Here is a 25,516-nt window from a genome sequence, read left to right on the forward strand (position 1 = left end):
GATATATAGATGATGTAATACAGAATTGTACACCTGAACTCTATGTAACTTTGTAACCACTGTCACCCCAATAAACTTTAATTAAAAAAAAAAACGTTGATTTACGTTGAAACATTTTACTCAAATCAAAATGGCCATGGTCTCAGCTTCCTTTTACTACTAATTGAAGATCTTAATATTTTCCACAGTTTCCTCTTGAAATGAAAATGAATTAGAGTGTTTTGATATGTTATGAATTGAAAACACCGGTTGGTAATGAGTACTCACCAGCAAGAAAACATGCTTTCTTTCCTAAGTCCTTTTCACATTTGAGATTGAAGACATTTTCTATACTTGTTCTAGAAGTCTTATGGTTTCTATTATTTTAAAGAAACTCAGTTTGTTAAAAAAAAAAAAAATTAGGGGTGACTTGGTGAGAGTAAGGAAGAAAGAAGCATAACAAACGGGAAAATTTACGACTTGGATTCCCTAAAACTTAATATTCCCGCAAATTTCATAAGATATTCATGGTGTTGATATAATTTTTGCTGACTGAATTGCATTCTAAGCTATTTTAAACAGTATATATGAAAAAGTCCAATGGAAGCTATACAAACAATTTAACTTTTGTATTAAAATGATGTAACTGTAGGATGTATACTCAGTTTAACTCAACTGCTAACATTTAAGTAAGGTCAATGCTACTGACATTTTGTCACATTGGCATATTATCATTCTGTGCTTCTACAAAGTTAGACTGAAACTCAAAGTTTATATCTGCTAGGAAGTCCTACAGTTTAATACTCTCTCACATCTTGTCCTATGAGTAACCACTACATGTTAAATGCTTCAGGATTTTGTTCCATAATTCGAATATGTGTCAATAAAACCAACAGTGGACAATATGAAAGTAATGTTTTTCAGGCATTACAATAAAAGATAGAAGTTTCAGCCCTTGTTATAGAAGTTTCAGCAGATATTACAGTGAGACAGTTTGCTGCCATTAGTTCCCATGTGACTTTTAATCTTTCCTGTTCACCATAAACCATCATGGTTTGGTGCTCTCCGTTAGTTTAGGTCTTCTCTGTTATTAACCCAATTGTTTCCAATTTTAACTTTCTGCTTGAAAGGAGTAAAATATGGACCAAGAAATATTGTTAAATCCCAGTGTCGTATTCATTCTGACTTATCTTGTTTTTTCTCTCATATTTACAGGAAACAGTAATTTTGAGTTTGCGAGTCTCTATTTGGCACTTTCACACCATGTCTTAATTTGAAATATGCCTGCTGCACTAAAATGACATGCAATGCTATACGTTAGTACACATTTATTGAGCATCTACTTCGGAGGTGCTGCTCTAGCACTGAGACTGTTGGGACAAATGGGGTGTATTCCTTGCCACTGAGGAACTCAATTTAGGGAGTACATATAGAAGCAAACAATTAAATAAAAAATGCAAATATGTATGTGCTATATTACTAATAAGGCTAACGTGCTACTGTGACACAGAAAAAGGTGAGAGTAATTCCATCAAAATCGGGCAAGAGAGACTGTGGACCACTACACAGAGGAAGTAGCATTTACAGCCCAGTAAGTCTTTCATTTGGTCAGCATTTACTTTCTATATGTTTTCCAATATGTGAGCATGAATCTCTGTTGTATATTTTAGACCACAAAGGAAACAAAAACGGAGCTGAAATATATGTAATAAAATAACTCCAGACAAGGTCTGCAAACTTTCATTGACTCTCCCATCCAGTTGTGTAATTCTTATATCATTCTGGGCCTCAGTTTCTTCAACTGTAAAATGATGAATTTGGACAAAATGCCATCTTGGGTCCCTTTTAGCAGGAACTAGATGATCTCTAAAGCTTCTGCCAGCTCTAGAGCTTCAGAAAATGGTTTTTGTTTGTTTGTTTGTTTTTACATTCCCCAATATTTTTACCCTGCTATTGTTTGACTTTTTTCTTTTTCTTTATTTCATAGATGGTTTTCCCTACAGTATGTCCTCTAATCCGAACATTTATCATTATTAATCCCGTGAAGAAGTCTGAGTGGATAAAAAAGTAATCAGAGTTATTTACTATGACAGGGAAAGGTGGCAGATATCAAAAGGTATAGTTGGTCATTAAATTTTATAATAATTGCTTTAACGCATAAGAAATTAACACTGTGTATAGGAAACGTAACCAGCTTCTCTTTTGTAAGCTGGCACTAATATAACTGAAGTGAACCTCATGTTGGATTTACGCAAATCCATAGGATTAATAGTGCCCTCAAAGACATTACTGTAATTTTTCCCCATTGAGTGGAATAGTTTTATTAAACTTTACTAACCCCTTTGGTTTAATCCCTGGAGCTGACCTATAAAACATTAGAGGTTTTAAATCAAACCGTAAAAATCCTCAAAGCTGAAAGTTAAAGGGATAGCCATAAGGGGGGGGAATAATAAAGGATTTATAAATTATGTTTAGTAACTAGCAATGCTTTATACAGCATAATATCTAGACATCTATTATATGTATTTATATATGCACATATACATGTAATCTTTAAAATTAATCATTGGGAAAAGGTAACTGTGGCTTATCTGAAGTATCTTCAATATTTTAAAGGTGTCAGGGTCTCTATAGCAACCTTTTTTTCTCTCTCTACAGATTCATTGGTATGTCAAACATGAATGAGAGGACTTGCAGATTTGTAATTTAACCTCGAATAAAATGACCAGAGCAATATTATCTTATTAATTTCACTGGTAATAAAATTACATCGTACTGTTTGATTCTGAACTTATTCACGCGGGCTATGAGAATATCTGTTAAGAAGAAAGTTTGCCCCTGTCCTCTCTCACTCTGCCTGTCTGCCTCCTCACTCCCTGATACACCAACTAAATAGATAAATAAACACATGAAACCAAAACAAAACAAAACCAGTCTATAATTCTTTAGGCGATGCTTCATAAATTTTTCCCACCCAAGTAGCCCTAATGGAACAGAAGATTGAACACGTACCCCTAGGGATCCGCTGCAAGTATGAAATTTCTGTGAAGTCATCTTTTTTATTTTAAAAATTCATGTGGACTTTGCATTCTACTCCATTACACATATATCTGTTTCAATGTAGAAATGATGTGTTTTTTCCCCAATATCTTTGAGTTGCAGAGCTCTAGTAAAATATGCTAATTTTACACTATAGCTTTGCAACTTTCAAGATACACAGAATTTTAGAAGCTCAGCTTTACAAGGAATAAAAGTAAGTATAAAATAAATTTTTCTATGGCTCTCACATATATCCTACCTTCAGTATCCCTTTCACTTCGACATAATTTTTTCTTTGTCAGTTAATTGAGGCCTATGCCTTCAGTTATTTGTTATGCCAGACAGAAAAGCTCCTTCCTTACTCTGTCAAAATAAGATACTCGAATTCTAATAATCTAGTAACACAGAGAAAAGGTATTAGTAGTCATACACTTGTCCCTAAAAATGAGTTATATAATCCAATCATTAACTGAATTAGTTTCATCTTATTTGTCTCTCTCCAGTTTAAAAAGAAAGGTACTTTTAATTTTAGTTTTCAAAGGCAATCATTTCACAATGAGATAGCCCATCATCAAATAAAATGAATTATGTAGTGTTGATCTCTTTTTTACTTTTAATTTTTGCTGGTGGACTGTGGAATATAACAAGGGTGCCAACAAAATGCATACAAGTGGACACTTTGGTCAACGTTGCTCAAGCAGTAGTTCGCCGTAATCAGAAGTGTCTGGACACTGATGGTAACCACTTTGACCACCTCTTGTGATTGCAGAAGTCAAACGTGACTTCATCTTTTGTTATCAGTATATATTGAGTATTACGATTTTAATATAGTTTTTTCCTTTCTTAAGATGTGTACTTTTTTTGGGGGGGGTGGGGCACCATCGGTATATATGCTATACACAGCACTGGAGGTGACAGGATGAGATTCAAACAGGACTGAAATGTATGTTAAGCAAACAGGGTAAGTTAGACTCCGGTACCAAGAAAAAGTATAAATAAAAGGTAGTTGGCTTGTTTCACCATGATTTGTTTTTTCCTGCAGACTAAATTCAAAAGTATTTTCTCCTAAGACTTTGTAATGAAATATGAGGGGAAAAAATAAACAATAAATAAAAGGATTCTCAACAGTGATTTGACAAATGAAGAGTCCGTTGTGTTGGAGGACAGGGCAGGTGAGACTTCCAGGCCTGGGATACAGTATGAAATCAAACACAGAGACACGATTATTAGAAAGGACTAAAAACGGCTCAAGAGAAAATATGTCCGGGCACACTGAAATAAGAACTAGGAGGCAATGAAAGCGGGGTGCAAGCAATCGGAATGTGCTTAAGAACTTTTTGAGTTGAGAACTCTGAGCCTGAATTTCACAGAGAAAGAAAAAGAACTAGTGAAAATAATGTGAGAATGGGGATTGCTGAGGCCAAAACAGTGAAATAGGAAGAGGATTTCTGGCAAAATCTCCTGAATACACTGGCAGGAAGAATACACAAAAACAGATTTTGCTCTTGAAATTGATAGAGAGGAAGAAGTTGGTGATATTGTAAAAGAAAAATATGAAAGGATTTACCAAAAGCCCAGACACAGGAAACAAATAGAACTGAATATATATAACACATTCTTAGCCGAGCCTGGAGGAACTATTGGAACCCTTATGATCATTTCCTTCTAATAAGGCAATAGCAACAACTATAATATGCATAGTATTACATCAATTACCACCACTCCTACTGCTACTAGTGGTATCGCAACAACTGAATATTTACTATGTGCTCAACGTTTTACTGCATACTCGGAACATGTTAACTCATTTATATTATTACTGTCATTCCCATTTTACAGATGAGGAAAAAAAACCTTGAAAGTTTAAATTACTAGCTCAAGGTTACAGAACTAATAAGTAATAGAGCTAGGATTAGAATTTTATATTATCTAAGTCACAAGGCTGTGCTCCACAGGCCTCATCGATAGCAGCAGTGGCTAAAAGTGTACGATATGACATAGAGTTAGACACGGACACACATATAGATACATAGATATAGATAAACAGGTATTCAGACTTCAAAATCAAAGCTGACATCAGCTTCATTCCAGATTTCATTACAGTTATTCCAGATTATTTTGACTAAAAATGTTTATCAGATATATTCATGTAAAGTATGCTCCATGTAAGAATTAAAACCTACCGTTGTATAACTGACAGATCATTTTATTTGAACATATCCTTGGCATGATTCCTCTCAAAGTCTTTCTGAAATTGAATCTACACACTGAGCTAATAAAATTTAGACAAAAATTCTGGTAAAGGGCAATGAAAAAGTAGTAACAGCCCTGTAATGATCTAATTTCAGAATTGGTCTGATTTGTGATATTTCTCATGTTTCAAATTATAATACAAATTTTCTGACTGTTGTTATTATTCCACTTTATTTACATGTTAGTAAATATGCCTCTAGTCACAAAGGTGTGTGTTTTTAATCCAGGGACCAAGATATAGAAGTTCTTTAGAAAAGCACCTGCCAGGAAGCTGCTATTATAGTTAATATAATTTTCCATCACATCATCAAGCTCTTTTTTATATATAAAAAAAAGCAAATAAATAGTACTATGGAGTCACAGTTGGTCTCCCAGTACTATTCTGGTCCTTGGACTACAAATTGCAACACACTAGATTCAATTAAGGAAACATGGTAACGATTTGATTGACAATAGCAGACCAGCAGAGATGACAACTAAACAAATTACGCAAACAATATTTTGGGCTTTATAGACACACTGTTTTCCCCTTCAAAGGGAACTAACAGGTTTGTATGGATTGTAATAAACTTGGTAAATGTATATATGCTTTTGAGTCCTTACTGAAAGTCCTCAGAGTTAGAGAGAAATGGAATTACCACAGTACAATTTAAAATATAAAATCTGTGGCGTACTTCTCTTATCTAAGAGGGACAATGTACTTCTCCACATATATAATCTCACCTTGAGAAAGTATTTCCTTAATCCTCCTTTCTTTCATTTTTCAACTTCTTACAAGCGGAGACAATACTCACTAACCAACAAAGCTAATTAGCTCGAATTACAACCTTGGAGACATTTTTGTTCCGTTTCCTATTCCTCAGTGGTGCCAAGTTGTGCCTATTCTAATCCTTCAATGATGACCACACTGCTTAGCACGACACTGAAATCTCTGAGAGGATCACCTTCCTGTTCCAGCCTTACAGTCACGCACTCTTCCATTCATCCTAATACATTCTGCCACTCGGCCTTGCTCATACTGTTTGCTCTCTGAAAAGTATGCCCTTTTCCACACCTGTAAAAATCCTATCCTCACGTTTAATCCCTTTTGGACTCTTCCATGAAGCCTTCTCTTATCTACCCATTCAGAAGTACTTTCTCTCTCATCTAAACCACAGTACATTATCTTTTCATGTAGCACTTCTCATATTGATCCTTATTTTATAAAGTATTTGTACGTATGTCTCTTTCTACTTGCCAGATTTTAAATACACTCAAGCAAGAACAGTCTCACAATCATTTTGATATCACCAAAAGACCCATAGTATGATTCCTTTGCAAACAATGCAGTCCCGTGTTTATGAAATGAATGAATGAACGTACTATCTGATCAGAGATATGAAAGTTCAATAACCTAGCAGAGTTAAAAAAAAAAATAAAGCAAGTCAAAAGCATGCCATTAAAACACACTATGCTATCAAATATAAACTAATAGAAACTCCATTTTCTTACATGTACAAAGAAACAAAAAAAGTATGATCAATGTTTATAGATTATAGATCCCACCATTTAAAACATAACATTAATACTTTGGCAAGGAATAGTCTCAATGCAGTTACAAATCAATTACCTTTGCTTGCACTTTCTACATGTTCCAGTTCTTCAGGAAATTTCAGGATATCCCGGTATTTCTCCTCACAAATTTCAGCAATAAAATGCAAGAGGGTTGTTTTCTGATCTGCTGATTTAGTATCCCTGATCTGCAATGAAATGACAAAACTTTTAGTATTTTCAGTAATGCAAAAAGACTTTTTTCTTAAACAAGTGGAATGAATGAATGAACTCTATTCATTATAACTAGTTTAAAAAAAAGATTGGGGTAGGTTCCTAACAGGGTCTAGTAACAATGTTCTGTATTTTATAATGAACTCCACATTCTAAAAGCGAGAAGGATGACCCAAAAAAGTGAAAAATTAAACTTGAATCTATATTATTCGAAATGTCGAAATTATTATGGCAAAATGAATGCTTTGTGTGAGAAAAGAGCGTTCATTTAAGTATTGATAACAAGAGTCCAAATTAATGTGTGCTTGTTTTATCGGCATTCTGTTCTTTGCTTTATCACAGAAATATGTCCTTGAAAACTGATTTGTTTGTGAAGTTACAGTTATTTCTAGCCATCAGTGATGCAAATGAATGTTAAAGAGTAAGCACACTTTACCCTCCTTTACTTGCGTGGGCCATCAAAAAAGAAAAACTGACGATTTCTTATGTGGATTTATAAAGAGAATTTGACCACACAATTGTGATCACGTGACAAAGTTTATTTCTCTGCTTACATATTGTATTTCCTTTTCAAAGACACTGAAAAAGAGATGTTACAGTTAGAATGACAAAAATCTTTTAAAGTACAGGGCAAAAGAAAAAAAAACTATGATGAGAATCTAAGTGCTTTCTTTAACATAACTCTCACACTAGACTAAGCTACAAACGAAATCAAGGATTTACTGAAAAACAAAGGATAAATATGGCATAAAGTATCAAGTTTTCTCATTCTACTGGATGTTTTAATTCTATAATCCGTACATGATGGGTTTGTCTACTGATGTTCATATTGATTCAGGGGTTTTCAGCTTTAAGGATTACTCTATTTAGAATAAATGAATATTCTTCACAAACAGGTTTATGAAAAGGCTATGGAGGATACTTAGGTAATTACAGAGTAATTTAATCCTTATTGTTTTAGTGACTAAGAACAACAAAAAAATTTTCATTTAATTAATCAGGCCCATACTGAATCTGTTTTGCACGACAACTTTTAAACAACTGTTTATGGCCAAATGACATGAACAACTTAAAAGAAATATCAATGTCAAGACTCAAGAGAAAGCAGCCACAGGAAGCATGATGCTGACAGTTCAAGAGGTCACAATGATTCCTTTTAGAATTTCTAGGATTACTTCATCTCACATAGGTAAAGTATTTAAGACTTGGCATTATCATGCTGATCCACCAAACACTTGTACGTATGACAAGGTTGAAATGACACAATTCAAGGACACCCTATTAAGAACAAAAAGCAACAAAACCCTCAAGGACAATTTGTCTTAAGTAAGGCTTGCAGCTGTAGAGAAATCAATGGGAGGCTCACTCTCCTAAAGAGAGCTCTTTACCTGGGATTATGGTGTTATATGTTTACAAAGTATGTCGTTTTCAGAGTACTCTGTATATTCCAAACCATAAGGAAAGAATGTCTTCTTTTTTTCTTACAAATTACCTGAATTCCTAAATCCTAAAATCCTAAAACCATGAGGAGCTTAGGGAAAATTCAAAGAACATCTTCCAAAGGGCAAGGAAATTGATCTATATTTTATGAACTTTGTGATGACAAATACACACACACACCACCACCACCACCACCACCACCACCACCACCACCACCCACCACCACCCCCCCACCTACTTTTTCAGGACACCAAATTGTACAAGCCTATTATAATTTTTTTTTTTAATGCACATGGCCAACACTAGAAAGGAAAACACAAAAATAGAAAAGCATTGTGCTCATTGTGTCAATTCTATGGGTGATCTAGTACTTCGGCTTTGCCATGCATACTTACAAGCACTTATTTTTCAGAAACCATTTTTAATTGATAAATATTTACACAGTATCAGGTCCATTAATTTAATTTCTGTCAAGAAATTTAGTAGAATCAATGGTTACATTTAAAAAAGATAAAGTATAACATTTCAGTTAAATAAATATCTTGGTATCTTTGTTCAAATCAAAAAGAGTGGCAGAGCACACATGTACTTATTTAGAATTGTAATATTCTCTTTAAAGCATGGGTACACATGGCCACGCGACTGTCCTATCAAGCTGAGAAATATCTCAGTATGGGAGACAAAGTGTTAAACCTGTGTTGCAATATTTAGTTTTTAAATAACCACACACAGAGAGTCCATTTTCAGGTTTTGAAACAGGGCCCGGTTGGGACCCCCAGGAAAGAGGCCTTGCAATGTCCCCGGCCTCACGTCTCCCTGTCCTAGAGCTTAACAATTGATCAACCCCCTCCCAGCAGTTTGAGCTTGGAATATCCCCTGTCCCAGTTCCTGCTTTTGAAAATTACCCAGAAACCTGTGCTTGCTGCCGATCACAATCTCTACGGCCTGGCATTCTTTCCAGGTTCCTGTCATCACTGCTCTGGGTTGATGACCACATTGGAGAGCCACATCGCCAGAGGGAGGAACCATTATGTGGCCTCTGGAGGAATGCCCAGGTATTCCTTTAAATACCCCCAGCTGGTCTGAGACTGTGAAGGCAGTTTTTGGAGGTGTTCACCCCCTGCCTTCTCAGACCCCCGGTGCTCTGATAATAAACGCTTATTCTATGACCCAACTCCTGTGTGGGTCTATTTTCTGAGCGGGGCAGGCAGCACGAGCCCCGGACTCGTTTGGCCTCCAGTTTTAGTTTCAACCTGGCAGGGAACAAGCATGACAAATATATGGTCCTTTTTATTTTACTCTATGTGTATGACCCTTAAGCCAATCATTGAAAAATAAACATATAATATTACAAACAAGGGAAAAGAACTTTTACTTATTATAGTACATTTACTTTGTATTATCATGTCTTTGGTCTCTCTTACCACCTTTATACTATTCCCACATTAGCCGTTGTCTCTCTCTCTCAGGACCTATGGTGTTGTTCAATGTCAGCATAGAAAGTAACTGAGAACATTCACCTTCATTAATTCTAATGGCTAATGGCATTTATCCAATAATTTGCTCATCCAAGTATACAGCTAGGATATACACATCTCTCGGGGTGGTATAAAAGTAATCTACTCTGAGCTTGTACAAAATACTTCCAAAGTATTTGGGTTAGCTTATTAATACATCTGATTTCCATCTGATATCTGCTGAACTAGAAATTGTGGGAATTTTACATTAACATCCAATATTCCAATAAGAGTTGTCCAGATTGCCTAAACTGCAGTGGTGACTACCCTGTAAGCATTTCAAGGTTTGCCCCAACCAGGAGTCAAGAGCCTTTCGGCATCCCTGCTTTCCCAGGCTCCCTCTCATCAGCCACAGGTAGGCAGGGGTGTGACGGACATAGGACTTTCTTCAAAAGATGCAAAAGGATGAAAGAAAAAAGGCTACCCTATAATCCTCTGTCTTGCAAATAGTTTCATACAATGAAAATACATACAGCAGTTCCAGAAATTGGAAATCTTCAAAAAATTTCAAAATGTTTGATATTTTAACAAGCTGAGTGATCGAGGAATGGTAACAATAAAACTGAGATAGAATAATTCACTATATTCACTGATAAAGTGCCATCAGTTAATAAACCATGCAGCAATTTCATTGTAATCATCTGACCAATAAATGTTACACTTAAAGATTAATAATTGAATTTGTACTGACTGTATCTCCCTAATCTTTAATAACTTCCTGAAATGGTACATGAATACAAAAATACCTTGAAGAGAATACCTATTCCTAGAGCAAATTCTGATCATTTCTCTTTTTTCTAATAAATATGAGTGCTATTATGAAAGATAATATTTTTATTTGACATGTTCACATACATTTCTAAAACTTAAGTTAGGCAGATAGCAAAATATCTGAACAACTAATTTGGCATGCAAAAGATGTTTTTTATTTCATACACTCTCCTTCCAGCCTGAGACTTTGTGCTTGGACCTCACTTTGAAATCAGGTGCTGTGAGAACACAGAAGCCAGCACACAGCCAGAGGGTCTGAGATGACGATATTTTAATCATCTACGTCAGTCACATTCAATCTTTGTGCGAAGGACCCCTTCTGTAGGTAATTTTCCCCTCTGCTGAGATTTAATCCTATTTCTTCTTGCTCCGTCCTCAGTGGGAACTGAAAGTAACAGGGCACCATCCATGGTATAACCACCTCTCGCAGAGCGAAGGTGCCCTTCTCAAGTGTCCTGTTCTCTAAATCAAACAAGTTCAGTTAATTTAACCTCACCACACAGATGTTAGTTTTCAAATGTTGAATTTTGTCATGGTAAATGAAACATTTTCTTTTAATGTTATCATTAAAATTAATGAATTGTAATCAATACATTTTACCACTACAAATTGATTATAATTCATATATATATATGTGTGTGTGTGTGTGTGTGTGTGTGTGTGTGTATATATATATATATATATAATGGACTATAGGACTATATAGGAATGGACTATTTTATATTACGTATATCCATATATCTAGGAATGGAATCTATTATAGAATATATATGTGAATAGAACAGTTAGAATCCATTCCAAGTTTCCATTGTGAAAGCGCCTTCCATGTACTAGAAGGACGGACAAATTTCGTTTTGCACCTAAGGCCCTTCGTAAGCTGGCCCTTGCCTACCTTTCTAACCCGTCCCCTGCCGCACACCCTTGTCTTCTGTCTGGTTACAACTCCTTGAACACACCACACAGTGACATACCACTGTGCTTTTGCAAGTCGTGTTCTCTCTCTAGACTCCCCTTACTTCTCCCTCCTTTTTTTTTTTTTTTTTTCCTGTCAGGTGAATACCTACTCATATGTCAAGTCAGTCCTCAACCAGCACCTCCTTTCTAAAGACTTCTCCGACTCAGGATTAATTAACACCTGCTTTTGCTATGTTCCTTCACTATAAATATTTCAACAGTCGTTTCTTCCAGTTAATGTAAGCTCTCTTAAGGATAGAGACTCTGTTTTCTTAATTTTTTTTTTCTCCCCAGAGTACGTAGGAGAATGCTAGAACATACTAGGTAGACAATAAATGTCTCTCAATGAAGACTTTTCTCCACATAAGCACCACTTGCATGTGCTATATACATCAATACTTCTAAATTAACTGTGTGTGTGTGTGTGTGTGTGAGTGTGTTTGTGTGTGTACATACCCATATACTTAAACAGGATGACTACAAAGCTAGACTTTGCCAGTACAACATATTTGACGAGAGGTGGGAGTGGCTGCCAGAATGCAGTTAGAATGTGGCTTTCAGGAAGTGGAGCGTCATACGTTTGCGGGGAGAGGACAGGATAGGAAGAAAGCAAACATGAATGCAGAAGTACATTCAATGATGTACAGTGGGCCAGGGACTCTGCTGGAAACTTGGGATCAGAGACAAATACCTCCCAGTACCTTCAAAGTTTCAGGGAGCTCAGAATTTACGAAAAAACACAAAATTATGAAGAAAAGAAACAATGTAGGAGAGTAATTTGGTGGCAACTGGCAAGGATTGATAACTGAAATGATAACTAGGGTATATGTAAAAAAAGGCAAAGAAAGGACAAATTCTAGACACAATGTGAAGACAAATAGGATTAAGTCATTAAAAAGAAATAGTTGGGATGAGGAAAAAGGAAAAATCAAAGACTCTAAAAGTTTTAAGTTCTGGTGATTGCAACAATGGTTGGAGCGTGTTGTAAACAAGGAAAAGCGATGACTCTAGAGTGAGATGACTTTAGGAAAAAGGGAACAGCTCATTTTCTAAACACCTGGAGATAATCTATGAGGAGGTGATCATGGCCATTCCATTCTTTCTACTTCATTTTATCCCATAAGAGTTCACCTAATTATGCTTTTTAAACATCCACATGACCATGTCACTCTCGTCCTTCAAAAACTTCAATGGTTCTCTACAACTCACATAACAAAGTTCAACTTTCTAATAAGAATAGTTATTGAGCACAGATTTTGGATTCAGACAGAATTCGGTTTGAACTTTGACTCTATCATTCACTAGTGGTTGTGTGAATTACTAGTGAATTACTTAAACACTCTATGTCTCAGCTTTCCCATCTATAAAATGGGCATTAGATCAGTATTTATGCTCACAAGTTATAGAATTGAATAATGTAATATGACCACATCATCACCCAGATTACAAGTGATGAGAGCCTCCGTGAGCTTCCCATCTTCACACACGTCATTGCTATAGCCTGAAAGTCCCTCTGTGCTCTGGTCCCCAGTTAACCCCTCGATCCTATCTCTAGCTCTAGCTATTATCCCTCACCACCCCCTACAGCCATGCTGGCCTCCTCACTGCTGCTCCTTAAATTCACGAGGCATGCCCCTCTCTCAGAGCATTTATGAGTGTTTTTTTTCTCTGCCGAAAGAGTTTCCCTCTTACTAACCTGCATGGCTAGTTCCTCCCGTTTGGTCAAGAGCTATACTTACAAGTCACTTTCTCATCATGGTCTTTCTTAGCCACTCTGTCTAAAATTGTAATCTACTCTCCCAACACCTCTTACCTCCTCCCTCTTTTAGTTTTCTCCACAGCAATTATCTCAAATATACTATATAATCGATTTTCTTAATTACTGTACTTCTCTCTCCACTAGAAAAGTCAGCTCCACAAGTACAGTGATTTTTTTCTGTCTGCTTTGCTCACTTTTATATTCCCGGCATCCAGAACAACGGCTGGCACATAATCGGCACTTAATATACAAGGTTGGACAATTAAGCTCGTGAACTTGTCACAACAATGTTGCTAACCTTTTTTTATTGATATCAGAGGGATTACTCATTATGAATTTGTACAAACTGGACAAACAATTAATCAAGTTTACTATGTGGAAGTGCTGAAAAGGCTGCGTGAAAAAGTTAGACGAAAATGACCTGAACTTTTCGTAAACAATTCATAGCTCTTGCATCACCACACTGCACCAGCTCACACGGCATTGTCTGTGAGGGAGTTTTTAGCCAGTAAACAAATAACTGTATTGAAACACTCTCCCTGCTCACCTGATCTGGTCCCCAATGACTTCTTTCTTTACCTGAAGATAAAGGAAATATTGAAAGGAAGACATTTTGATGACATTCAGGACATCAAGTGTAATACGACGAAAGCTCTGATGGCCATTCCAGAAAACGACTTCCAAAATTGCTTTGAAGGGTGGACTAAGCACTGGTGTTGGTGCATAGCTTCCCAAGGGGAGTTCTTCAAAGGTGACCATAGTGATATTCAGCAATGAGATAGGTAGCACTTTTTCTAGGATGAGTTCGCGATCTTAATTGTCACACCTCATCTATTTCTTGAATGCACAAATGGGTGAAAGTTTTGCCCCATTTGCTATGTTCTTCCTGAACCTAGATGCTCTTCGTCCTTCATCACTTGGTAGTGTCTCACTCCTCTTTTAAGGGGGAGGGGAACCAACATTTGTTACCCATCTATCATGTGCATGTGGGTCAGGCACTTCGATAATGCTTTATATGCACCACTTTTTAAAAAAAGTTCTCCACACAATTCAGTGAGTTAGTTATCAATATGTCCGTTTTATAGATAAGGGACTAGGTTTAGAGCACTTACGTAGCTTGACCTCGGTCACACAGCTAATCAGAGTTGGTGCCAGAATACAGCCAGGTGACTTCAGTATACCGGGTTTCATACATACCGGAGTGAATTAAGTGTCATGGTTGACGAAGAAGGTGTGTGGGGCGGGGCAGATGCAGGGGAGGAGTCATCTGGGGAGACTGGTGCTAATGAGGCTTTTTTAACTTCCCTGAACAGAATTAATAGATTGTTTTTGTTTACCCACAGTGATTTATATGTACTCCAGTCACAGCATTTGTTCCACAATATATAATTGTGTTTACACAATCAGTCTCACCTACCAGATTGTAAACTCGTTAACAATGAGGGCTTTATCAATTTTGTTTCATAAATGTTCATTGAATGAATAAACGCTAGAGAGAGGCCGAAGATAATTAGAACCGATTTGATGATTAGAGAAATCTTCGGTGACTTTCGAGCACAGTTTCAATACAGGGGTGCAAAATTAAAAGAATGAATAGCCAGAAGGAGGAGGTACTATGTAAGTTAATTTATTCAAAATATTGACTGTGCAGGATAACCAGATAATAGTTGGGGAGGGGGCAGCAGAGCGGGCAGCTGGAAAATGGTGAGGCTAGTGACAAAGTTATTGTAATTATTTGTCCCAAATCAGTTCGGCATAATTAGGCCTGAGGGGATGAAGCAATGGAAGAGCTAAGGGTTATAAATCATGAGAAAGAAAAACGGATGTGCCCTGACGACTTCACGGCTTTTTAAACCATGGTCCCTGAATGAGCAGTTATCAGCATCACTTGGGAGCTGGGTAGAAATGCAAATTTCGGGGCTGCACATCAAATCCACTGAATCAGAAACTCTCAGGGTGGGGTCCATCAATCTGCGCTTTAACATACTAGGAAAAAATTCTGATGTCCCCTCCAGGTGATTCTGATGCACGCTGAATTTTGAGAACCATTAGATTTCGAAGGAAATTTCCAGGCAGTGAGATGCTTGACAATTGTCCACAGCTTGGCTAGACCCTCTCATAATTACTTTTACATGTAACAAGTGGAAGTGTCAACATAATTTGAAAACTTAGTGTCGATTTAAAACCAGAGAGGACTTGCCTAGCAATTTATGACATATGAAGGACAGAATCACTATGACTGTTCTTAATTAATTTACATAAATTAGACTAATTTGCATCGTAATTTACCATCTAGTCATCCGAGATTAGATGACCCAAACAATATGCTCTTTGCTGTGAAGATTCTAGATACATTGTTCATAAGTCTCCTAAGCTGTCTCTCATCCTTCACCTAAAACTATATTGAAAATACACTTACATCACGCTGTAGGGTGTCTCGTCTACTGTGTATTACCAGAGTGATGGACTAGATAACACGGCAGATCATTCATCTTCCAACTTTAACTCAAGCTGAACACTCACTTCTTACTGGCCAATGTGCATTGTTGCTTAAATATATACTCAAGAATTTTGAATGATAGTATCATATTTTAATGGCAGACACCAGGGTTCAATGCTTTCCATAAAAGTCATGTACTACAAATGTATTTCAACGCTCCTAATTTCTGGGCTAACGTGCATACTGGTTTTAAGGAGAAAAACGTGTCGACCCATATGCCAAACAGAGTTCCTTCACGTGAATCTGCAGAGATCAGAACCCGGTGGGTGAATTTAAAGAAAAAGAAGGCAAAAAGAGGAGGCCTCACCCTTACCCATGATACAGGCACACTGTATCTGATACTGTGTTTCCTGTGTTGGCAACCCCACTGGAGGCTGAAGGCCAAAAGTACGAGAACGTGTTCACATATTACCGACCGGCACATAGGAGCACAACTGTGGACCTTATGCCCTGACTTAAAGAAATCGTATACCCAGCTTGCAGAGTGCCACAGAGAATCATCAGGCTGAGTAAAGGAGCAAATATCCAGTCAGCTACAGGAACATGTTCTCTTCCAGAAAGAAGCAATAATGTGCAGGAGGAACACCAGGTTTTCTTACACGAATGACTGTAGAATGGATATTTACCAGAGATGAAACTAATTTTCATAGAAAAGAATGAAAGAAATGAAGTAGTAAAACAGTGTGGATATTACTAAAGGAAAAGTGTCGGGAAACATTTAAGCAGGTCTCCCTTTGAAGTGAATGCAAATGTGAATGTGAGACAAATGTCTAGGCCTATAGATCACATCTGCAGGAAGGCCTTTCAGACGCCCGCAGTTTCCGCCCTTAGTGTTTACACAAATGGTCCTATGAAACTCAGCAAATTTATCAACAGATCCTACTCTCAGGAAAAGCCTGCATTGCCTAATCCCTCTGTGTCAAGGAAAGAGTTCTGACAGATAGCAACACAACACAGTATACATTTATATCGGATTGTCCTTGGAAAGAGGAGAGAGTGGAATGCAGTGGAGGAATCTGGCTGAGTCATTGGAATAAACCCATCGAAACTACCAGTATGATCAGATCATTCAACTTCATTCCTTTTAGCAGAATTTTCCCCTAATCATGGCTTCTCTTTCCCTATTATATTTGTATATTCATGGGACAGTTAATATCTAAGCAATCATGAATGCTCCAGTGCTGCTTGCCAGTCTCGATACAGCACATGAATTCTAATGTTGGTCTCCTTTATTTAAACAAATTAAGTCCTGTGCTCTCTGCAAAAGACAAATTTGTTTGCAAATTACTGCTTTCTTCAACACCACCATCCACCGCAATAACACTGAAAAAGATAATGCATTTTTAAGGATTACGATTACCATAAAGACATGAGCTCTGTAGCTCTGACCAGCCAGGTTTAATACATGCTTTCCTGGTTTTATTTCTAAATCTGTCACCAAAAATGCTTTTCTGGGTGCTGTATGACCAGGGCTGACACTAATTCTGCCAAATGTAATTTGTAGTGGATAGACGTCTTAATTCTTTATGTAGGCTCCATCGTTCCTGTTTTACACTCTCGATGTTGGTATTATAATGGTATTTCCAACAAAGGGGGAACAGATGATACCAACTGTGTAAAAGTAAAGCAATTTAAGAGTTTTACATTTGTTAGCTTAATTTATGGTAGCAATCTGTGAAAGGAGAGCTTAAACTTGAAACCATGACAACATTAAATGGCATAAGGATTCATATCAACTGTCACCTTCAGGCCCAGCAGGGCATCTGTGACATTAGTTTCCCAGAAAAGACAAATTTTGCTTTCCTGCTCTTCCTGCCCCGCCTCTCAGCATCCCACCTTCTAGCTCCACTTACTCCAGCAGAATGCCGTGTATATAAGCATTAGCCTGAAATAGCCAGGACCAGTGGCAAATCAACAACCATTTATACTTATTTTAGGAAAGGCCAGCAAGAATTAATGAATTACGCCTAGACTTCTTAAGAGAAAAGCAACTCTGTACTTTCAAGTGCTCTTAGGTAATCAACCTGTCTGTAGTAGGCTTACCAAACAGAAATTCCTCTGAGAATAGTTTTAACAAAAATCAAATTATTTTAAATTGGTATAGAAATAGTTTGCAAGCATGAATATCTCTAAGGTGTTAAGTAGTTTCTTCTCAGAAATGGTTTAAGCATTTAACTAAACCTTTTTTTATTGTCATGAGCATTTTACTTAACAAAACTGTTTTATATGTATGAGATTTGAGAGTGGGTGGAATAGTTTTTAAGGTGTTCTTTTTTTTTTTTTTTTTTTGTATATAGCTTTAAAGGCTATCGCCACTACCCAAAGAGGGTATAGAACTGACCTTGCTATGTATATACACTGTAAATAAATGGCACTTGGTGGTTCAACATTAGTGGTTTTAGCTATTTAAGAACAACTCTGAAGGGTCCAAGACATGGAATGTTGCTAAAGTATAATCAGAATTTAGCATTGAGGAGCAGCTAGTTAGGGGTGAGTTATTTAACTACTATGCTGATGTCTGTAGCTATATCCATCCATTCATTTGTACTGTTGTATAATATCCTATCATATGAATATAAATGAATGATTTTAGGTATAATCTCCTATTGAACATTTCCATGACCTGGTTTCACTTTTTTTTTTTGGGGGGGGAGGGTCATGATATACATAATGCTCCTGTGAACACTCTTTTACTACAGTAAAACATACCTAAGATAAAATTTACCGTTTTAACCACTTTTAAGTGTACAGTTGAGGGACATTAAGTACATTCACTTTGCTGTGCCATCATCACCACTGTCCATCTACAGAACGTTCCCATCATTCCACACTGACATTCCACCCATTAAACAATAAGTCCCATTCCCCACTCCCCACCAGCCCCCGGCAACCACTATTCTGCTTTCTTTCTCTTTGAATTTGCCTATTCTAGGTAACTCATATAACTGGGATCATACAATATTTGTCCTTCTGTGACTGGCTTATTTCCCTTAGCATAATGTCTTCAAAGTTCATACATGTTGTAGGCAGACAAGAATTTCCTTCTGTTTAAAGGCTGAAAAGTATTCCATTGTATGTACACAGCACATTTTGTTTACCCATCCATCTGCTGATGGACACTTGGGTTGCTCCCACTTTTGGCTATTATAAACAATGCTGCTGTGAATATTGGTGTACAGATATCTACTGAAATCCCTGCTTGCATTTCTTTTATGTGTACACCCAGAAGTGGAATCCGGCATCATTTGGATTCCAAACAACAATGCCATGTTGTTTCTGAGTAACCACCATACTGTTTTCTAAAATGGCTGCACCATTTTACATTCACACCAGCAATGCACACAGGTTCCAATTGCTTCCTATCTTCACTAACACTTCTGTTTTCTGTTTTTTAGACAGTAGCCATCGTAATGAAGTGGCATCTCACTGTGGTTCTGATTTGCATTTCCCTAATGATTAGTAATGCTAAGCATATTTTCATGTACTTATTGGTCATCTTCTTCAGAGAAATGTCCATTAAAGTCCTATGCCCATTTTTGAACTAAGTTGTTTTTGTTGTGGTGGTTGACTTGTAGTTCTTTATATAATATGGATATCAATTCCTTATCTGATATGTGATCGACAAATATTTTTACCCGTTTTGTGGGTTGCCTTTTTAGTATGTTGATAATATCCTTTTGTGCTGTGATCATTTTTATATATGTCTCCAAAATCCTTATGTAAGAGTCTATCTAAAGAATATGTAAGGAGTGACATTTTTGGGTATAGTATCTTCAACATTTCTAGATAGTACCAAATTATTTTCCAAAACAGTGGTACCAAGTTACATTCTCACCAACAGTTCCCTTGGACTTGTGTTCTTACTCATACCAGACACTATTAGAACTTCAAATTTTTGCCATTCTCATGGGTATGAAATGGTATCTCACTGCAGTTTAATTTAATTGTAGATGTGAATGTAAAATGTTACAAACACTTTGGAAAACAGTATCTTTTAAAATTAAGCCTATACTTTCCATAGCACCCAACAGTCCCACTCCTAGGTATTTACCCAAGATAAGTGAAATTTACATCTTGTACATGAATATTAATAGAATTGTTTGAACAACCGAAAAGCAGAAACCACCCAAATGTCCATCGACTGATGAATGGAAACAAATGTGACATATCCATACAATGGAACATTATTCAGCAATAAAAATGAACTACTGATATATGCCACACATTATGCTCAATGAAAGTCACATCAAACACAAAGTAACACAAAAGACTACATTACTGGATGATTCCATTCACATGAAATTCTAGATAAAAGGCAAAGCTACAGTGAAAGAAAAGCAAATGAGTACATGCCTAGAGCTGGAAGTGGGGACTGACTGCAAAGCATCACGAGGAAACTATACAGGTTAGTAGAACTATCTCATCTCATGACTGCGGTGGAGGCTACACAATTGTATGCAAATAATGAAATTCATCAAACTATATACCTATAAATGAGTAAATGGAAGTACGTCAGTTATACTTTGGTAAAGTTACCTCTAAAAATTACAGGTTAATTTCCAATGTCCCTTGGTCGTGAATTCGTTTTATGTCTGAAATAATTACAACACAACAAAATCCTAAGGAGATGCTTTCAGAAGTTGAGTGTACCCCGGCCTTTCTCATATCCTTCATGGAGGCTAAATTTGGAAACACAAAGGGGTATGAATGGACCAGGGTGATGAAAAATCCTTGGCATCATGCATCCACATCTCTCCCCAAATGCTTTCCCACTTCCCTCAGCACAAGTTTCCAAGCAAAATATTCTGTCTTAACATAAGAATCAAGCTATTTGCTTGAATTTTACGGTTGAGTTCCTTTCTCTAAACAGTCATCCTTTGAATAGCTTATATTCCTCACAGTGAGTTGCTTGGATATTGGAGTGATCTTTCATACAGAGCATTAAATAGTGACTTGTTTCATTCTTATTTATTTGAAAATTTTCATGACATCCTCTTACTAAAAGAAATATTATTTGATTTTTTGCCCAATCAGTGGATCAGTAAGGGTACAAACATATAACAGTCACATACCGATTTTCTCCGAAAATAAGACCTAGCCGGACAATCAGCTCTAATGTGTCTTTTGGAGCAAAACTTAATATATGACCCGGTCTTATATTATGTTAGATAAGACCCGGTCTTGTATTACAGTAAAATAAGATGGGGTCTTATATTAATTTTTTGCTCCAAAAGACGCCTTAGAGCTGATTGTCTGGCTAGGTCTCTTTTTCGGGGAAACACGGTAGTAGTACCGTTACTGTTTTGAGTAGGTACTGATTAATTTTGCCCAACATTCGTTAAAAAATAGTAACATTTAATTATAGTAGGAAGTAGGTAGCAACTTATGAGGAGCAGTATTAAAGATACCCTTATTATAACATGAAAAGGAAAGAAAGAATTCTGAGAATGCAGATATAAAAAAAAATTTTTTTTTTAAATGGAAAGATTTTGTGTTTGTCCCCATGACAGAAGTCAAAACACCCAGAATCTAAGCGATTGTTGCTAAAGTATAATGGGGCTGGTACTGTGGTTTCCCTTTGTAAAGAAGTGGGACAGCTTTACAGTCTGGGCTGTACAGCTTTACAGTATGGGCTGTCTTCGAATAGCACATTACTCTCTTGTAGTTAGTTACCCAGTACCTATAGCAACATAGATTTTTTTCCCGTATGTATGTATGCTATTATACGAAAGCCATCTTTCCCCAATCTCCCACCCCTTCCTTCCTTCCCCTATTTCCCTACCTGTCTCTTCTTTTTGAATTACAATATTCTGTATCAGGCAACTAGCTCCAAAGGCCCTCAAGGACGGAGATGTACGTTTTATTTCTCTTTCTCTCTGTAAAGCATCTAGCACAGGGTTCGACAGAAAGTCAGCACTCAATAAATGTAGCCAACTTGTTGGCCCCTTACTAGCTAAAAAGCACTTACGTGTACTGCTGACCCTTGTACAAAATGGGTTTGAACTGGGGGGGTTCACTTCTACTCGGATTTTTTTCAGTAAAAACAGTCGGCCCTTTGTAGCCACAAGTTTTACATCCGCAGATTCAACCAATCGTAGATCAAAAACAGTATTTTCATTTTCCCGACCGCAGTTTCCCAGCCACAGATCAAAAACACAGTTTTTGACCCGGGGTTGGTTGAATCCGTGGATGCTAAGGACTGACTTTTTGACCCAAAAGATATATGCGGATTTTCGAATGTGCAAGTGGCTGCACCTCCAGCCCCCACACTGTGCAAGGGTCAACTGTACATAAATAGTCCAAGACTCCCTAAAATTATCACAGAGATAACTGGATGTTCAGAGTTTTATCCAAATATCAACTGCTGCTTTAGAAATCCCCTTCCACGGTTATCAGCCCAGGTCTTCATTAGTATGGTTTCCTTCGATGGGAAAATCAGTCTGTAAGATGATCAGTCACATTCAGTCACAGTAGCCACATTTTTTGAACAATCTCATACAGAGTGGAAATCCTCTTCGAACAGAGCTTTTACAGAATAAAATGGCATTTGTTTTCAAACTTACTAATTATATTCGCTAAATGCTGTTCATGTTGTCAACATTCCCCCACTGAGAGAATTACAAAATCAGTCATAAGATAAAATTCAGAAAATGACTACAGCAATTCACAGAATACTAAGCCAGCTGGGTTCATTTAAATCCTGTATGGAAACGGTCTTTGTGGCGAACTGAGTAAGACCTACAGCTAGTGCCACAAATCATCATTTTTTGTCTGCTCCAGTGCTGAAATTGTTCATTGCCACCCATTACATGGGGAACTCATCAAGAACACACACACACACACAAAGGGTTTTTGCAAACTAGAGAATTACTCATCTCCACCAGCCATACTACCCCATAGAACAGTTAATTGTATGCATTATTGTTTAGTCACAATGATTTTGACAAATATAGTTATGGCACAGTATTAAGTTGATAGTGTTTTTCTGTATCAGTAGGAAGATAAAATTTTTAAAAATGTAAGAAAATACAGATGTATTCATCTTTTGATTTCTTTGAAATGCATCTGTATTTAACGAGTTATAAACCAAGCCACACGAGCCCCTACTGAAAAATTACACCCTTCGCTATAGTTTTATATACAAATACAGAGGGTGCCAAAAAAATGTATACACATTTTAAGAAAGGAAAAAATTGTATTAAAATTGTAATACAATGAATGATGCTAGAATTCATTTGATTAACGTCATCTTTTAAGCAAACATCATACTACACATTGCTACCGTAATTCAATTCAACTTTGAAAATTAATACATAGATAATATCTCTTAAAATGTGTACATTTTTTTGGCATCCCCAGTATATGTTGCTGGGTTTTTAAAAACTACTATAGACAGAAGATAAGGAAAATAACTTGGGAACTCCCAGTTGTTTTTTTAAATGCTCTTTACAAGTTTGTCAATTTATTTATAGGAAGAAATATTTAATATAATCCCGTTTCTCTCTGATCATCCAATTACGAAAATTATCCCTGATTATTTCTCATTTTTTCATTCTCTTGTTTTGTCTTTCAATCTCTCTCTCTCTCTCTCTCTCTCTCTCTCTTTCTCTCTCTCTATCTCCCCCCCCCCCACACACACACACTTTTTGGCTTGGTTTTGGCTTTCAATTCCTTTTCCTTATGTAAAACTTTCAAAAACTGGAATATCTTCCATATCAAAAGGGTCACATGTTTGCATAGTGGAGCACAAAAACTAGGCATAGCTAGTATACGAAGCAAGTGTGTCCTACATATTTTCATATTACCCCTCACAGCGAGGTCTCTGGGCATCTGGAAAGCACAGTGAACTGTAGCACAGAGTTAGTACCAGTGATGGCAGCATGGGCTTTACAGTATTAACAATCATAGTTAAGGGCATGGGTGTGTGTGTGTGTTTAGAGGACAGGACATTTTCACATATCTAAGTAAAACAGAAATGTTGAGAGGAAAAAATAGGTCTCCAAAGCAGTCAGTACTGACAAGTAATACTAACCAAGTCTGCATCAGACAAATTACATTCAAAAACCACTGTTCTCCAGAGAATTTAATAAACTGAAAATTGGGGGGTATAATGAAGTTTTCACACAACCTAAACTATAATGTTGTAAATGTGATAATATCTAAACAGATGTAATCAAATTCTGAGAAAACAAACAACTGGTACATTTAAAGCATTAGATGACTAATTTGCACCAATGAATATAAATTAATGAATATTTCAATTTAGAGAAAAATCTTTAAATAAGCTCACGGGACTGCGTATTTTTAGAAGCAAGTAAGGGAGTACAGGCGTGAGTTTGTCTCTTTTCACCAGAACTCAAGTTTGCAAAAAAGGGCATTGTGATAGACATACCCTTTTGTAACCAGACTGGTTTGAAGACGTACATCTACAAAATGGGCAAATTTCTGTGCCCAACATGATCACAGAGTTTTACCCCTGCTGGCACAGCAGTTAGCCTTTTCTCCCCTCTCAATTGCATAACATAGGCCACAGAGAATAAGAAAGATAGAATGTACCTCCATATTGACATAAATCTGGAAAACGTGGTGATCATTTGGAACAAGTGAGAGAACCATCTTAGAAGAAAGCAATTGTAAAGACAGAAACGCACAAAACCTTCATTCAGTTTTCTTTCTACTTAAGGAGTTAATCTGTATGTGCAGACGGCTATAGTACAGACAGATAAAGGGACTCGGTAGCCTCCATCTTAGAAGCAGAAAAATTGCTGATTTTCTAACTGAAGGACAAAGCCCATGGTAGTGTGTTCATGGAAATATAAAATCAGGGAGCCATGATCATGTTTCCAACTTTCAGAGGGCTGCATTTTTAAAGAAGAGAAGGAAAATCAGAAGAAGAAGCGGTGTTTCATTGAGATTTTAAATGACATGAAGGGCATCGAAGGAGAGGACTTCGGGTTGGATTTCCGAGCTGGTATCCAAGCATTTTGATTACTGGAGAAGTGAGATGACTGAAGCAATCTTTGAGTATCACCATTTGTCTATATGAACAAGTCCACATGCAATAATTAATAATATGTGCTTTAAGATATATAACGAGTAATATATGGGAATTAAAAGATCTTACGGAGAACTGTTTCTTTAAACAAATAAATTTAGTGTTCTGTAAAATTAAACACTTCTGGACACTATTGGCTTAAGTAACATTAAAGCTTGCTGTTTGAAAATTACAGCTTTTGGTATATTGATCTACATGACAAATTGCGGGGAACAAAAACTCATGACACAATTATAGAAACTGAATCTAAAATGTCACCACTGGCATAGTATCACAATGCTGCAGCATTCATCTTTAAGCTTAAGAAAACGAGTTCAGTGGTTCTCAGTGATGAGAGCCCATTAAGTACAATACAATAAAACACAATAGACTTAAATAAAGGTCAACCATTGAATAAGCTGAACAAAGGAAACCACTGAAAATTAAGAATATCTTGTCCTTATGTCGTTCTAGGGTGCTTAGTTATTGCAGAGGTCAAAAATGGT

General features: G+C 36.7%; 1 protein-coding gene across 3 annotated transcripts in view; it reads right to left on the reverse strand.

Moving 5' to 3' along the window:
• The window catches only part of DIAPH2 (diaphanous related formin 2), an 843,900-nt gene that overhangs the window by 395,604 nt on the left and 422,780 nt on the right, over window positions 1-25,516 (reverse strand). For all 3 annotated transcript variants that reach the window (XM_033107889.1, XM_033107880.1, XM_033107870.1), the window contains one exon: window positions 6,881-7,010. In XM_033107889.1, coding sequence (XP_032963780.1) covers window positions 6,881-7,010 — 130 coding nt within the window. The remainder of the gene's footprint in view (window positions 1-6,880; window positions 7,011-25,516) is intronic.

Source organism: Rhinolophus ferrumequinum, chromosome X (assembly GCF_004115265.2).
Source record: "Rhinolophus ferrumequinum isolate MPI-CBG mRhiFer1 chromosome X, mRhiFer1_v1.p, whole genome shotgun sequence".
Lineage (NCBI taxonomy): Eukaryota > Metazoa > Chordata > Mammalia > Chiroptera > Rhinolophidae > Rhinolophus > Rhinolophus ferrumequinum.